Source organism: Podarcis muralis, chromosome 5, assembly GCF_964188315.1.
Source record: "Podarcis muralis chromosome 5, rPodMur119.hap1.1, whole genome shotgun sequence".
NCBI classification, from domain to species: Eukaryota; Metazoa; Chordata; class Lepidosauria; order Squamata; family Lacertidae; genus Podarcis; species Podarcis muralis.
The window spans coordinates 38,759,227-38,775,848 of record NC_135659.1 but is presented as its reverse complement, the minus strand read 5'-3'; the positions used below and the strand labels follow the sequence as shown (position 1 = coordinate 38,775,848).

At 39.9% G+C, this 16,622-nt stretch overlaps 1 protein-coding gene and 1 long non-coding RNA gene across 2 annotated transcripts; one reads left to right on the top strand and one right to left on the bottom strand.

The window, feature by feature from the left end:
• Window positions 1-2,355: 2,355 nt before the first annotated feature.
• ZRANB2 (zinc finger RANBP2-type containing 2) lies at window positions 2,356-16,533 on the bottom strand. Its single transcript, XM_028733092.2, has 10 exons — window positions 16,338-16,533; window positions 13,725-13,777; window positions 13,526-13,634; window positions 12,433-12,515; window positions 11,061-11,137; window positions 10,457-10,600; window positions 8,248-8,420; window positions 6,554-6,634; window positions 4,983-5,144; window positions 2,356-4,514 (listed from the first exon to the last, which is right to left on the bottom strand). The coding sequence occupies exons 1-10, from the start codon at window positions 16,391-16,393 to the stop codon at window positions 4,451-4,453; spliced, it is 1,002 nt and encodes a 333-aa protein (XP_028588925.1). The 5' UTR covers window positions 16,394-16,533; the 3' UTR covers window positions 2,356-4,450.
• LOC144327780 (uncharacterized) lies at window positions 4,463-8,607 on the top strand. Its single transcript, XR_013392889.1, has 2 exons — window positions 4,463-4,550; window positions 6,533-8,607. It is a non-coding gene; the product is annotated as an uncharacterized LOC144327780 (long non-coding RNA).
• Window positions 16,534-16,622: the final 89 nt, after the last annotated feature.

Here is a 16,622-nt window from a genome sequence, read left to right as displayed (position 1 = left end):
AACACCAACCCTGCCCTGGAGGGCATCTGTCCCCACAGGGAAATTAAGTGATACATTTCTATTGCTCAGCTGCTTTTCTGTTACTGGAAACATCCCGTTTCATTTTATGGTGGTGCTTTAAAAAGACCCAATAATTCATAGATACTTATCAATGGTATCTACATACTGTCAACATTCTCTCCCAAATAGCAATAAAATAATTCTGAGTAGCAAGTCAATGCCAAAAGTCAGCACATAAACTTTATGCAAGCAGTACTGAACTAGGCACTTGAGAGACAAGTTACTCTTTAGTATAAATATAAATATGAATGCATATTCATAAAAACATTAAACCAAACAAGATTTTGCAAGCTTTTTAAACTCTCCCAACCTACTTGTCACCCTCTTCAGATTAAAAAAAAAATACTTCACCAGAATTCCATCTTTGTGAGGAGGAATAAAACAGCTACCTCACCTTTTGCTGTTTTGCCTTTACCAACAGAGGAGAGGGTAATAATTCCCACCTCAGTTTCCCTAGCACAGATTGATGCTGGTGCCTTTTCCACCTTAATGAACCTTGTATGGGGAAAACACAGAGAGCAGCAACAAACTTGGGTCTCCAGCTGTTGTTGGATTATAATTCCCATCATCCCTAGCAAGCAGGACCAGTGGTCAGGGATGATGGGAACTGTAGTCCAAAAACGGCTGTAGACCCAAATTTGGGAAAACCTGTTCCAGGACTTCCAAAGTGTTGAAGCCTATATATTTATGCAATACAGTGGTACCTCGGGTTACATACACTTCAGGTTATATACGCTTCGGGTTACAGCCTCCGCTAACCCAGAAATAGTGCTTCAGGATGAGAACAGAAATCGTGCTCCAGCGGCGGGGCAGCAGCGGGAGGCCCCATTAGCTAAAGTGGTGCTTCAGGTTAAGAACAGTTTCAGGTTAAGTACGGACCTCCGGAACGAATTAAGTACTTAACCTGAGGTACCACTGGACTTGTGCCCTTTTCAGATTATACATCATGGGTTCTTTAGAACATCCCCCCGCACCCAGGGAAATGTGAAAGCTGCTCTTACATACAAACACACACATCTAGCCACTCTCATGCACACCGACACACATCACACTATCTATTTACACGCCCTACATCCACAACAGGTCTGGACATAAACTAGTCTCTCACCCACACGATAATAGACTGTATTAGATCCCACCCCCCGAAGTGTACAATTTCATAGAATGTTTATGTTATGAGGATGGGGTGTGTGAGAGAATGAACTGGCCTGATCAAGCTGGCTGCAGTCTAATAAGTATCTCAGCATTAGGGATAAAGCTTTAAGGGAATATATACTATGGGATTGAACATCCTCCCTTTGCTGTGTGAAACATTTCCCCTTCCCTACTCCTCAGAAATCTTATCCCAATATCTTAATAACAAAATGCATATACTGCTTATTCAAAGAAAAGACCTTTGAATAAAGCCTTCTGGTTTATGGATGACTGCCCTTTTGTGCTATATAGCAAAACAAAGAAAAAAATTATGTGTGAGTGAGCAAGCGAGCATGTGTGTAGTTTTAATTTTTACAGCCTTACAACCTGTACCTAGCAACAATCAGCTGCCCTTTGGGCCAGAAGGCTCCCCAAATAAGAACAGTGAAGTTATGGAAGCTGGCTATTGATTTCAATGCCGCATTAATTTGTTCTAGATCAGATTTTTTAATACTAGGTTTACTTAATATTCTGTACGTATTTCTTGTATCTTGTGTGGCATTTAACTGCCATGGTCTCTGGCTAAGGTGACTTGTTCAATTGCTCATTAATTATTTTAGCACCCAACCTTTTCTACAATAGGATAGTTGTTTATGTTCTTTTATTTTCAGTTCTATTAACCAACTGAACAGTAAGTGCTTGAGAAGGGCATGCTGGGAATTTGCTTATAGCACAGGGGGGAATTATAGTGATATTGCAGCTTGTAAGAAACTACACTTTCCAAAAACCACTAAGTAATTTTTTTTTAAGTCTTGAGAATAGAAGGCAAGCATTTTTAAATGCTAACACCATGCAGCATAGGTTAACTCTGCTATTGCTGGTGGTTACTATGATGCAATCTCTTACAGACCTCTTTCAGTTTTGGAAGATGAGCTTTGCTTTCTGTAGATAAGCTGAAAGTTAGCTAGTTAATCCACTGTAGAGGCACAGGAGCCAAGCCAAGGAGTGCAAATAACACATCTCTCTGATCTTAACCAACTAAATTAATACTCAGAATAGACCTATATGAATGCAAAATGGAACTAACTTGCAGAATATTCAATGTTTTTGAAATTATTCAGACAGGTGTTACTTAAAACTCAAGTATATGCACACTTCATCTTTGATTGACATGCTTTATTTACATATGTCTACAGAATTATATCGTCATAGAACAAACCAGTACATTTTAATCCAAGCCAAATGAAACCCATAATTTTCCCAGTTATCTCTAACCTATAATTTGCTGAGTTTAAGAACTTGTTAGGTACAATACTTCAGAATACAAAGCACAAGAATAACTAAATTAACATGTAGCATCTAGCAAATCTGATTTTCACACTTTTAGACAGACTTTCAAGAAGTCAGAGGCACAGTTACAAAGACTATTTGTTCTTGTGCAACCTAAGCTATGCTTAGCAAAAAGGAAGAGAGAAAAGAAAAAGAAAAGATACCTAAGAGAAAGCAACACAGGATTACAGGGCATTTTTTTCCTGCAAAATTTATCCAAAATATTTCTACAGCAAAACCATTTTACTTTGTCTTTGATCAGTCCAAAAAAATTAAGATGTTCATAAAATAAAAATAAAATAAAGACAAGTTCTGCTCCATTTGTTGTTGTGCAGTTTGCTTTAAAATGCAGATGATCCAATATACAAGTAAGATATACAGCTTCTTTCCTAGAACCACTAAGCTTCCTTAACATACTTACCTTGGGATCTCACTGAAGACACATTTCTCCCAAGCAAACGGAGCTTAAGAATGGTCAGTATTTAACAAATATTTGCTAGTAAAACAAATTTAATGAAGCATTTTAAGCCATAAATTTACAGTCATCCAAAAAGATATGCAATGATTTGTGATTTGTTTAAGTAAGCATTTATACTTTAGAAGAGTCACAGTGTTTTCTGGGAGAGTTATAAATATATAGTTTTCTAGTGTAAATTGAATTTTACTGACTTAGAAGAAACTGATTTTGTTATTACATTTCTACACATTTGGAAAACATTTCACAAAATCTGAGCGCTTTGGATCTTAGTACAGGGCACAACTGTTTTGCATGGGGACTGAGTTCCTGACCCCTGCTTGCATCAGCGGAGTGTGTGTAAGCCCGTTACGGCCCTGCCCCACACCCTTTCCTGGCCACTTCCTGGTTGCAGCAATGTACACCTACACGTTTGTACTTTGTGCGCAAAAAGGCCATTGCCTGTACTTAATTGTATCTTAATATACACTAGCGGCTCAATTTCTAGCATGAACCAAAGATTCCATGCATGTGACTGAGGGTGGTGGGGGAGATGGCACACCAGCGTCCAGTTCTGGTACTAAAATTGAATGACTCAAGAGAGTACTTCAGGAACAGCTTTTTGGGGAAGGGACACAGAGAGAGATGCCTGAAAAGCTCCAGTAGGAAGGAAAATTACACATTCCTTTAGATGCTGTGCATATATTTTGTGCTGCAGCAAAAAACAGAGCTATTGATTAGCCAGGATGTGGCTGCCAAAAACTTAGGAAGTTACATGCCACCAGAAAGTACTCACAGATGCAGCATCAGGACAAAACTGTAACCAAGTTTTGTTTCTGGCTGACTATCCAAGAAGCAACACACGGTAGCTTACATGTCTACTTTGATCCCGTCTACTGAAAGAATAATTGTTTTCTAGTTTGAGTTACTTTCACTTAGAAAGCACAACACTTCCTTATGGAAGGCAGTTCTCTCTCTGAAGTATCTCTTGCTTTGCATCTGAAGATATACTACAGTAGCTTTTGTGATCCTTGCAGGAATGGCTGGTGGTGGGGAAGGAGTGGCCTGGACCAGTTTAGAAATCAGAGTGCATATTAACATCAAATGAACTGTCCCCTTGGTAGTTTTGTGACTAGCAAACATGAAGGCTATATGACAAATCAGGATGGCAGCATAACATAGAAAGTTCTTCAACAAAATTAGAATCTTAGAACTGGGAAGTAACAAACCAGTCAAATCAAGAAGGGGCAGGCACTTAGAAAAAAAAAAGTCATGCTACTCACCTTTCTGGAGGCAATTTATGGCTTAAAACATTTCATTACATTTTGTTTCATGAATTAAAATAGCTGCAGTTTTCCATTAAACATGCACCTCTACTAGCAGGATTTAGCACTTCTGACCAAGTAAGACACCAACTTCTTAAAAATGTCTCATGCAGTGGACTATTTTCGTGTGTGTTTGAGTTTTAATATATTATTTCTTTTTAGAACTTGTACGGGATCCAGAATGAGAAGATCCAGATGATGACCTTCGATGTCTGCAAGATAAAAGATGGAAGAAAGCATGCAAACAAGTAAGTTTGAATTGCAGTGATTTTCATTGGGGAGGGGGAATTGGGAGGGAGAAAGAAAACGGGGAATATATGAACTGGGAATGCAATTATTTGGACTTCATCTCTGTATCATAACCGCATTCCACAGTTTGCATCAATATAGAACTTTTAGGTAATAATACCTTTATTTGTAATCTAGAAAAAAAAACTAAGAGTGCTTTAGGACTTTAAAAACATTTTTTCTGATCTATTTGTGAGAAGTAGATATATGAAAAAATTTAACTAAAAAGTTTGACCATCTTTTAAAAGAAATGGCATTAGCTGGGATAAATGGAATCTACAAAAATGAAAACAGCTATCTTCAAACACACAATGCTTAAACATACTGTTCCTTTTCTAGCCCTTCCACAGTTAACATTTAAAGAACCATTCTTATTCTACAGAAACCCAAACCTTTCAGGTGACAGTGATTTCGTTCGCCTTTTTTTGCGATCACCAGATGAAGATCTAGATCGGCTTCTCTTTCTGCTTCTCTCAGGGGAAGATGATGAGCGAGAGCTTGAGTAAGATCTTTTTCTTGGGGTTGAAGAACCCCTGACGGATCTGGAGCTGGATCTTTATTAAGAAATAAATCAGACTTAATCCTAGCATAAATAACGAGGTTGCAACAATCTACTACATATATATCCAATCTAGAACACACGCTGCAAATGTAAAATGAAATTATATTAGGACATAAATACTTACTGCTGTGCCAATAAGAATTCTGCCTTAAGAGCTTCTCAATATGGGATTGTGGGCAAATTACTCACAGACTGACCAGAACTGATCATATAATGATCAAGACCAATGCAGAAGCAATTATTCAGCTTTATGCAATTGTTGCTTCTCAGCAACAGCAAACAATTTAAGTCTAAAGTGAGAAATGAACATTTTCACATTCCCTACATTAAGAAAGAGGCTGAGGCATTAGTTTAGACATTTTACATAACTGTATGCATTTCACAGACCTTTGAAAACAAGTATAGTCATTAGGAAGACTGTACGGCCACAATAATCTTATATACATACAGAAGTCGCATTGCATAGGCACATGCGACTGCACACTGCATTGGCTCTCACACATTGTATTTCATTTACTTTATAAACTGTAGCTTCACAGAAAATATAACAAGGTAGTATACAACATAAAGCACAGTACTCAACAGTAAAAGTATCAGTAAGAAAGGATTGGTAGAAGGCTGTTACAAGGGTCTGAAAGAAAGCAGGGATTACTCCTGATGGACTTTTATATGGCGGGAACTCCACAGGATACACAGGCTATCACATTCAAGGTTCAGTTCCTGGTAAAGGTCAATTGAACCTCAGGGGCGTGGGGAACCACCAAAAGTGCCCCATCAGACTATTTCAGTGATCAAGGTGGAGCAGAAGGAATTAAGTGGTCTTCAAAGTACTTTAAACTCAAGTTGTGAATGAACATAAAAACCTTAAACCTGTCTGGTAGTAAATAGCCAACCGGTGCAGCTCTCACAGTAAAGGATTAACATTTGCTCCTGTGAACAATTTGGCTACTACATTCTGTATAGCATAAGCCAATGCTTTTCCTGTGTCATAGGGTACAACCCTTTATCTTTCCCCCTAGTGCTTATGGACACAAAATATCAGGGCAGTCTGAGGGAGACCAGTGCACATATTCAATATTCCCAACTGGATTTCCCACTCTGCTTTGGGCAAGTTTTGTGAGGTCCATAACTACAGAGACCCCTCTCTCTTGAAAGAGAGAAATTGGGCTCTGTTGATTGAGATTTATCAGAAAAGAGGACTGGTACGTTTTTAAAGCCTTTTACATCAGTGAAGTATATTTATGATACAACAATTTTTACAACAAGTTCATTACTATTGTTATTGCATTGAACAAAAATTATATGCGAGAACAAAATATTCAAAATAAAACAGTAATTTCTGGTGATCTTTTCGCCTCTCTCTCTCTCTCTGACAAGCAGAGAGGTTGCTACCTCATTCACCTTGATTTCGACCCACGAGATCTAGAACGTTCTCTGGAAGTGGAATGAGATCTTGACCTTGAGCTGGAAGAGCTTCTTGACCTGAAACAACATGAAGGATTTTAATTTTTTTGTGAATAAAAATATAAGAATCAAATGGAAATCTACTCTTCCGTGTAATTTGTATTGGAAGTGAAAGTAATTTTTATTTCCTTCACAGCATTTAATAAGTGGTTGGTCAGGATCCAAAAAGCTGCTTTGAGCTAACAGAAGCAGAATGTGCTAAGCTAGTTGAACAGATTTTTGCTTTGAATACCTAACTTCCATACAATGTCACAAGCTGGTTTTTAAACATTCTACAGTTTTAAAAGCAGTTTGCCACTTAGTAAAAAGGGAGTGTCATTAAAGAAATACAAGCCTAAAGCCCTCACGGGCTTTCAGGGTTCTTTGGATCCTGATCAATAAAAGATAAAATATTAAGTTACCTTAAAATGTTAAGAATATCATCAGTTATTAACCTCAGTTTATAAGCTGCATATACAAAAAATTCTAAAATTTTACTTTTAAACATTAAAAGTTAGTAAGAAATATTTGGCTCAAAATTGAAAACCAGATATTGTAAATAATGTAAAGAAGCCAACTTACAATGTTATATTTGTGTCAAAAAATAAACGCTAGGATGCTCTGAAAGCAAGAGTTAAAGATTTATTCTAATAGACCAGTGAACATTCTACAATTATTTTTCAAACAACTGTTTTCAGGAAGGGGCAGTTCAAGACGCCTGGCATGTATGTATAAGCCAAACATGGAGGCACAGTGGATTCCACAATTCCCAAATTAAGAAGTGTTCACGTAGCACTGTTCCGTATTAATGAAGAAGTTTGTCTCAAAATTTCAATTCCACTTGGGAAACATTTTTATTGCCTGCCAGGAGTTTATTCTCAAAGAACATAACCACTAGGAAACACATTTGACATTAAAATTGCATTTGTGGTTTAACTAGCACCCAAAAGGCATACGAGTGTCAATAACTTCAAAAATTATGTACCAAACTACATTTCTCCAAAGTTTCAACCAGCAAACTGACAAATTAAATATTTTTATTTCTTCGATGTTCTGCAATAATTATGTAGAATTTTCGTCTCTCAATAGTATCATTCTATATACAGGACGGTGGCTACATAAGGTGATCTCCAACACAGAGAATACAGAATGCTGGGGGGAAATAACCATTGTTAACTGGATTATCCAGGCTGTAAGTCACCAAAGAATGGTTGTATTTGCCAGGGTTCATAGAGCATTTCCTGCAACTGATACAGCATGGAAATGTAGCATATAAGAGTACTTATGATGAAGCAAAAAACTGGTATCAAATATTCGGTGCCATCACAAACCTAACCAGCAAGAGTGACAGAGAAACCCTGTTTTTTTAGAGATATAAAATTAAAATTATAAGCTACAGTTTACTTGAGTCAGTAAGAAAATGTTCACTTACACTATTACACTAACATGTACCCTGATATTTATAGTGAGCACCTGCAATTTTCTCAGTTTAAGCACAGACTACCTGTGCAGGCTAGCTATCTAAGATTTATTAGCTTAACTCAAACCGTGAAAAATAAAAAGTAAAAAAATCAATCACAAAAGAGATGTAAATAAAGAAAGTTAGATACTGACATTTTGTCTGGCGTTACCCTTGACCTGTACCCGTTTACCTGGACCTAGACCTTGAGCTTGAGTGGGAGGATGAGCGAGATGAAGATCGTGAATGAGAAGATCGAGACTTGGAACGGCTGCGCCTAGTTGTAGATTTCTTCTTGGTGGAATCTTCTTCCTCACTAGCATCAAGATTATATTTTGAGAGATCTGCATCTTCTTCATCTTCATCCTGAAAAAAACCCCAACAAGTTATTTTTGTTAGAAACAAAGCATTCGGAAAACTATTTCATTTATATGGTATCTGTATCTTTGTCCTGCCTCAAAACAATGTAATACGGTGCAGTTAAACAACTTGCTACATACTTTCATTTATTTATAAAATAAATAAAATAAACTTCAGCCTGAGTCCAGGGAAACCTGGGTGGAATCCTTACTTGATCATGAAGCAGACCAGCTACGGCTGCCATATGTCCGGGAAAACCTTGACACGTCCGGGAATCATACTTGGAAAATGTCAATAATGTTCAGCGGTCAGGGTTGCGACCACTTTTGGGTGACAAGCCGTGTGTGGAAAGAAACTGCAGCTGCAGAGTTCTGCCTACTTCCCTGCCACGCACACCTGAGGTGTCTCCTCCGGGCAATGAGAGCGACGGCAGCAAGGCGGCGGATTGCACTGTGCAGAAGCGCAAGTCGTGGTGCAGGATACCCGAGAAGTCGGGCCCTTCTATGCCCGTTGTCCTGTACCCGGGAGACATCAAGACCACCCCTGTCAAGCCACCCCATGGAGGCAGCGACGGCCCCGCCCCGCTGCCGCCGCCCATCCTCACCAGCCTGGGCTTCAGTGACTTCACGGTCTACCCGTGGTGCTGGGAGGAGAGCGCACACAATGTCACCTTCAGCCTTCCACCTGCCACGTGCAGCCACTCCACAACGGCAGCAGAAGAACAGGGGGCTGCACTTGGGTAGAGAGGACGGCAATGTGTAAACAGATTCACGTATGCTATAACAAAAAAAGGCTAAACAACTCTCGTCTAGATTTTCACTTTTGGAAATATGGCAACTCGAAGACCAGTTGGCCTCTGAAACCTAACTTAGGTCACAGAGGTGTGAAAATGAAGTGAAATAACTGAATGTGTGTTGCTCCTAGTTCATTTGAGGATGAAAAATGTCGTTAAAAAAAATGAAACATACATGGTCAAGTTGCAATAAATTTCTCTTGAGGGAAAAATTAATTTTATAAGAACAAGCATTTCTCATATATTCATCTGTATTTGCCTGTTGTCAAAACTGGGTATTTCAGCTGGCTACTGTGCATGCGTCCACACACATTTGTGCATATGTGACACATGCATAACCCTAATATGCTGTCTTTACTAATTCAATACGAGGGGGTCACATCTGGCACTGCTTCCTTTTCCTGTAGCATACATTATCCTATGCCAATTTGGCATACAGGTTATTACCTGGTTATGTGAAGAACTGCCGCCTCCTGTAGGAACCTGCTTCTAAATTATAGCCAACTTACCTGAGATGTTGAGAAAGGCAGTCTAAGAACTGGCAGGGCTTGCCACTGCTCACACCAAGAACAAGTGCAGGTATCATCTCAAAGGTACTCAAACTTTCATGTAACCATTTCTTTCATACTCCTGCAGTTGTGAAATGTGGCGGTTGCCATAGGGGACTTGAATAACAGGTATATGAGTGCAATCTATGTGTTATTGTTACAGCTAACTTACAACTAATGGTTATTGCTTTGCTGACTTCTGTAACCATTATGGTTGCATACATGTTAATGGCACAATATCTTGTTTTTTAATGTTTAAAAAACTGTAGGGTCAGGTAGACCCCACACACTGTTCTCATACATTTATATACTTTACCTTGTGGGGTACTGTTGATCCCAATGAGTTCATTGCAACTATACCGAAAAGGAACCTTCTCAATAAAGGCAGTACTTTTAAAATTTGCACATGCTGTCATACCTAACACCTCCCCAATATATTTATTTTTATGGCTGTCTTGGAATATAGCCAACTCCAAAACTGGATTCAGTATTTTCTTCTTTTTTTATGGAGGGGCAAGGAAAACCATGCTTTGTTTGTTGTTTGCCAGTGAACACAGGGAGAAGGCACCAAGAGAATGGATGAATTCCCAAATTGCTAGTTCACTCACATTAGCCGTCTATGAGTTCTGAACAGCAGTCAAATCAAGGTTTAGCTGTGTGAATTTAGCCAAAAAGGAAACAAGACAGAAGAATGGTTTTACCTCATCCAACTTATACTTCGACAGATCTCCATCCTCATCCTCCTCTTCTTCTCCTTCTCCTTCAGATTCCTTATCTTCAACTTCCTTTAGGATAGATGCAGGACCAACAGGCTTCCCTCTGTATTTTTTCTTTTTGCGACCAAACTGCAAGAGGTCACATTGTATTCATAAGAGAGTGTACTGTTGCTCAATGCATGCAGGATCATACATAAGCACATTGCAGCAACCCAGAAGCAGCCAGAAAAGGGGGTGGAGAGGGCTTACACGCACCCCAGTACATGCAGGGGCCAGGAACGCAACCCCCAGGCAAATCAGGGGTTGCCTGCACAACCCACATCTACAGAACTACTTTTAAGTACTTGGACGAAGCTTACCGCTATATACGCAACTTACAACTTATGCACATTTAAGTTGAACTCATTCGGCTTTATGCGCGTGGCAATTTTTAAGAGAAAAATTATAAAGGGGACAAGTGCCTGGGAAAAAAGACTTTGGCAATCCCACCTGCCATTGACTATGCACAGTTTTGGCTTTATGCGCTCCTCGGTTGCCTGTACTCAGTCTTGACAATTACATACACATTCACCAGGTACATACTGCCTACCTCATCATATTCCCCATCTGACTCTTCACGTTCTATGTATTCAACATTCTCTCTTTCATTAAAGCCCCCACCGTATCCTGCAAAAAGAAGTTTCAGAAATGTCAAAAAGCAAACATAAGGACACAGATAAGAACACAGAAGACTATTTTTTTCTTTATACATTGTTTCTTTCTACAGCAGAGAGTAGAGAGGTCACTTAGTCTCAGTGCCAATTTTTCCAAGCTTGTCTAATACCACTCAGTGTTAAGTTGTGCTCAGTGTAATTGCTGCTGCTGCCTCTACCAGGAAGTACATGTCACTTCTAGCCAAAGTCAACTGGATCAGAGAGTTGCGTATGCACGTGCTCTACTCAGTAGATAGTGATGGTTGCTTCCCACATGCTGAGCACTCCCAAGAACTGAGAAATGCTTGAGCAAAACTGACTAGGTAGGGAGAGAGGATTTTTCCATGAAGCACAGGACCATGAAGACATCTGCTTTCTTCCTGCACTTGGAACTTGGAGACCCCCTTCCACAGCTGCTTTGTCCATCTCTGTGGCAGTCATTTCAGCCACCCATTTCCTTTGAAGTTAGGAAGAAGCTTCCTCCTCTCTCGCACCTCTCAATTTGAGGCAGTATTCAAAGCTCAAGCACTTATGTTCTGCAGAGTGCTTGCACCTTCCTACTCCACATGGTCTGCAAGAGGCAAGGATACAATGGTAGAGAGGAGCGGTAACTCTCATACTGAGCACTCTTTAGTGCTGAGAGGTGGCAGAGGAAGGGCATGTGCTAAGCATTGATGGAGCTGGGAAGAGGGGATTGACAAAACACGCAGATCAATGTTGCGGTGGTATTTGCTATGTATGGCAGAGGGACAAAGGCCTTTTGTTGTGTGTGCGCACATTAAGCTAACTTATTGACAAGTGCTATAATGTAGCATACAGAACCAAAACCAGCTTAACACAAAGATCTCAAGGGTCTAGTTATTAGCAACACAAGGGGGCTGAGAACAAGGCCAAGTCTCTTCACCTACGTTCTCTAAACATGTGAAGTAAGATGTCTGGAAATCTCAGTAACTCTTGAAGAAGTTCTGGGATCTCTTATTTCACCTGTATGGTCTACAGAGATGTTTTGGTGCCCTTTCAGCAATTTTCATTTTCTTTCCAGGACACAACCAAATCTCTCAGAAACTTAACTTTAAATTGCCACAACCCCAGAGAAAATTGCTAAAGCAAAAGCAAAATCAAGCAATGTGTGGAATGCTTTTGGTTCCAAGCCAACAGTTCCCAAAGTTCAACATTGCTTTATCACAAAAGCTGCTCACAAGAGGAGGGAATATGGTTGCATGTGCTGTATCTCTAAAAACATTATTTTAGATAATTTGAAACAAATACCTGTCCTTTCCTCAAGTTTGGCATATTTTGGTGTGTTGCACATATTGCATTCTGATCTCCTGGCCCAATTAACGTTGCCACATCTTTGGGAAGAAAAACATATGATTGACAGTTTAAATACAGGAACTACATTGGTTCAAAAATTAAGAAATTAAACTAGTCAATACCTCAAATTTTAAAACCCATTTTTAAGACCTACAGGAGTCATTTTATTAATTCCAAGATACTTTAAGTATACAATAGTGAATATCACTGATATTTAAACAACTTTCAAGCAAAATACAGAACTGACAACAATGATCTCCTTTTACAGCAGATACATTGGTGAAGACTTATTTTGTGTAGTGAAAACAGTTCCAACAACATACCCAACAAACCTATTCTCCTACTTGGATGACATCTGAACAAAGTACAATTAAGAAAAAGCAAGCAAAACCCTGTATTTCGAGTCAGCAGGCAACCAAACTGATTTCTTTTTGCGGGTCAGCAAAATGAAGTTTGGGGAAATACTCTTCTACCACATACAAATTGTAGTGCAATTATGCAGTTCCCATATGATGTCAGTGAAATAAGGGAAAGGAGAAGAGAAACAGATGCCAATCAACTGATGCCACTTAATTCAGACTAAATTACTAATACAAATAAATGCTTATAAATTCAGAAAGTTGACTTTCAATAGGCATCACATGGTTGCACTTTTATCTCAGGCTATATTAAAACCTTTAGGTCCATTTTATTTTCCAATATGAATTGCAAAAAGAGTGCTTAAGAATGAAGAGGAAATTAAAATATTTAGTGCTGCCAACTAAAGAATTTATAGTTGAATTTTTAATGTTTTAATATTTTTATAATGCATGTGGTTGTAAATATGGCAGTAGCACAAGCATAACACTGGAATCCTATGCACACAGTGGGACTTACTTCTGAGTAAACATACATAGGATTGGTTTGCATAAAAAGTAGGAAATACATGCGGATAATAAAGAAAAGGAAGAAAAACAGACAGCTAAAAATAGACAATTAGATATTAAAAGAGAAAAAGCACACGTTTAATAGAAATTAGAAATGAACTAGAGCTTTAGGATAAACATACGTTTTACACTGCCAGTCATTAGCACTGAATAGACCACGGCTTTTTTCAGCAAGTGTCTTCCCTATCTCAGTTCCCCCAGCTTTCATCATCTTGGCCTCTGTGGTTTTTTCTGAAAGGTTAACAAGATTCAGACAATTTATTATAAATTGGAGTTTCTGCAATAAATTTCCCTCTCAAAAGAAGCATAACTTATAATTACCTCGACCACATCTGTTGCAGCTGGTTCTTCTAGCAAAGTTAACGTTTCCACACCTTCAAAAAAAAGGAAACATGACTGAAGAGCCATTTTTTCTAAACATGATACTAAACAATAACTTTAAAGTTCTACAGAGTTTAATGGGATTTTTTCCCAGTTAGTATGCTTAGGATTGCAGTCTACATTTTAAAACTAAATTTCTAAACACAAATATAGCGTCAGTCTTAAGATATTCATGTTGCTTGCACCTCACTAACTTTTTGAATATTCTTCTCCCATGCAAAAGGTATGCAACACAGTATGTTAATAACTCACTAGAAACATTACAACTGTGTGACTTTATACATAAACATTTCAGTAGTAACACCGTTACTGAAATTGAGTTTGTACTACCTCTGGCAAGATAATGGCCATCTTCTAAATAAGGCACTTGGGCAACAGGGCTTTCAGAAGCTTTGTATATATTCAAAATGCTTTACAGCTGGCATGTTTTAGCTCAGTGATAAGGAACCTGTGATGCTCAGATGTTGCTGGACTCCAGCTGCAATCAGCGTCAGCCTAAACTGCCAAATTTAAAGGATTATAAGAGTTGTAGTTGGTTGCAGTAGTCCAATGGTTCTCAAAACACTACACTGGTGTGGCAGGAAAAGATGGCAAGTGTGGTGGAAATATTCAAGGACAACCAAAGAACTGATTTGTTGTTGGCTTATGGACCAGGGCTGTTTTAACAAATGCTAGGCATTATACCTGAACCCAGCAAAAGCAGCTGAAAGCAAGCAAAAAGAAAAAGGTGGAGCTTGTTTCCTCACTGGTGAGGTGATCTGTAGTTTGTTGAACAAGCTATGTTTAAAACAAAACATGGCTCAGCAATGCATAAGCACAGCCAATGACTCAATTTTATATGTTTTATACCAGTATATGTTAAGTGTTTAGAATTCACTGGCTTTTTAAAATACTATCTGAAACACATACAATGAGTGATAAAAACGTGTAAACAGCTGAACAATACAGTTTCCCACCAATGCCTTTTCAAGTTCTTAGCTTGCTCACTACTACATGGTATTTTAGCTAGTTCCAGCATGAGATTCGAAAATGTAATAATTTGAACTTATTCCAACAGAGACTGGCACATTTATCTTTCATTTCTGCAGACATTATGATTGTCGTTACCCCATAACTTTCTAGTGCTATGGCAATTTAAGGCTGCCAGGTTTCCTAAAACAATTGTCAAAAAACATCCACAGAACATCCCATGCATCCCTCATAGCAAACATAGCTGTTTTGCTTCAAAAGGCAATGCAGCACATTCCAAACAGAAAAGCATCCACTAAGAGGCAGCAACCCTGCACATTGAGCCTAAACCCCACTGAACTCAGCTGAACTTGCTTTGCCAGAATGGCAGTGCAAAGAAGGAGATGAATAAGGAAAAAGGGGCATGTGATAAAAGATGTACAGAATTACACATTGCGTGGAGAAAATTTCAAAGTTTATCTCCCTTTCACAGATCCTCCAAGTGTTCCTATTTTCCAGGGACAGTCCCGGATTTCTGACTTGATCCTGGAATGTTCCACTTTTCCACAGGACATCTCTATTTTCAGTGGAAAAATGTTGGAGGGGATGTCTCTATTTTCACTGCAGACCTTCCAAGTGTCCCAATTTTCCAGGGACATCCCTGATTTAGAGAAGCTGTTCCAGTTTCTGATTTGATCCCAAAATGTCCTACTTTTCCTTAGGGATGTCCCTATTAGCATTGAAGAAATGTTGAAGCGTATGGAGTTATCAGACTCCTGAGGTGCCTGAAGGCAATCCTGTATAGGGAAGTGTTCTTTTTAAAAAAAATTTTTAATGTTTCATTATGTTTTTATTTATGTTGAAAGCCATCCAGAGTGGCTAGGGCAACCCAGTCAGATGTGCGGGGTATAAATATCAAAAATGATCGTTATGGAATTGGGCTGTCCCTATTTTCATGGGTTAAATGTTTTATCACTTTATTCTTATAATTATTATTAATATTCTGTTGGGAGCCGCCCAGAGTGACTGGGGAAACCCAGCCAGATGGCTGGGGTATAAATAATAATACTGTAATAAATTATTAATTATTATTATTATTTATTACTCACTACAGCTCTGGCCCTTGCAATGAGGCCGAACGTTAGAAGAAAGGTGGGATACAAACTCAATAAACAAACAAATGAACGGCCGGAAACTCCCCACTCCCGGGTTTTCACCCGCAGACAGGAATACTCTGCAGGGGGAAACGAAGCAGCTCATGAGGACGACCGGCGGCAACGGCAACAAACAACGGGCAAAGCGAAGACGCGCGTTTCTCCATCCATCCCTCTCCCCGCCTCGCCGCTGGACAAAAGGACCATTAAAGGGGCTGAGGGAAAGCGGGCCCAGCAGCAGCAGCAGCGGCGGCCTACCTCTCCGTTCCCCAGGAAAGCGGCGTGTGTGTGAGAGAGAGAAAAGCGCGCTCCCTCCGCCCGCCCGCGCCTTCGCTTCCCCGGCCCCCGCGACACCACGGGGGCCGAGGCCTCACTGCTACCCGCGTCCCGCCCCAGGCCTCTCCCTCGCCCGCCCGGCCTTTCTCCCTTCGCTGCCTCCTCCTCCGCTCACTTTTTGTCCGGGCAGATCCAGTCGCCGTCGCTGACGCGGAAATTCTTGGTCGACATTTCGGAAGGCAGGCTCGGTCCGGTGTCTTGTCCCGCTCCTTCCCCTCAGCTCCCCGGAATGACACGAAGCGGAGGGGGGCTGCTGCGCCACTGCCAGCAAATGGGCCTCGGGTGAGGACCCCAGGGGGGGTCCTTGCGGGGTGATGGGGTTGCCTCTGGTGTTGCCTGCTCCGCCGGGCCCGCAACTCTCACACGCTCTGACCCCCGCGTCAAGCGCTCCCTGCTCTCG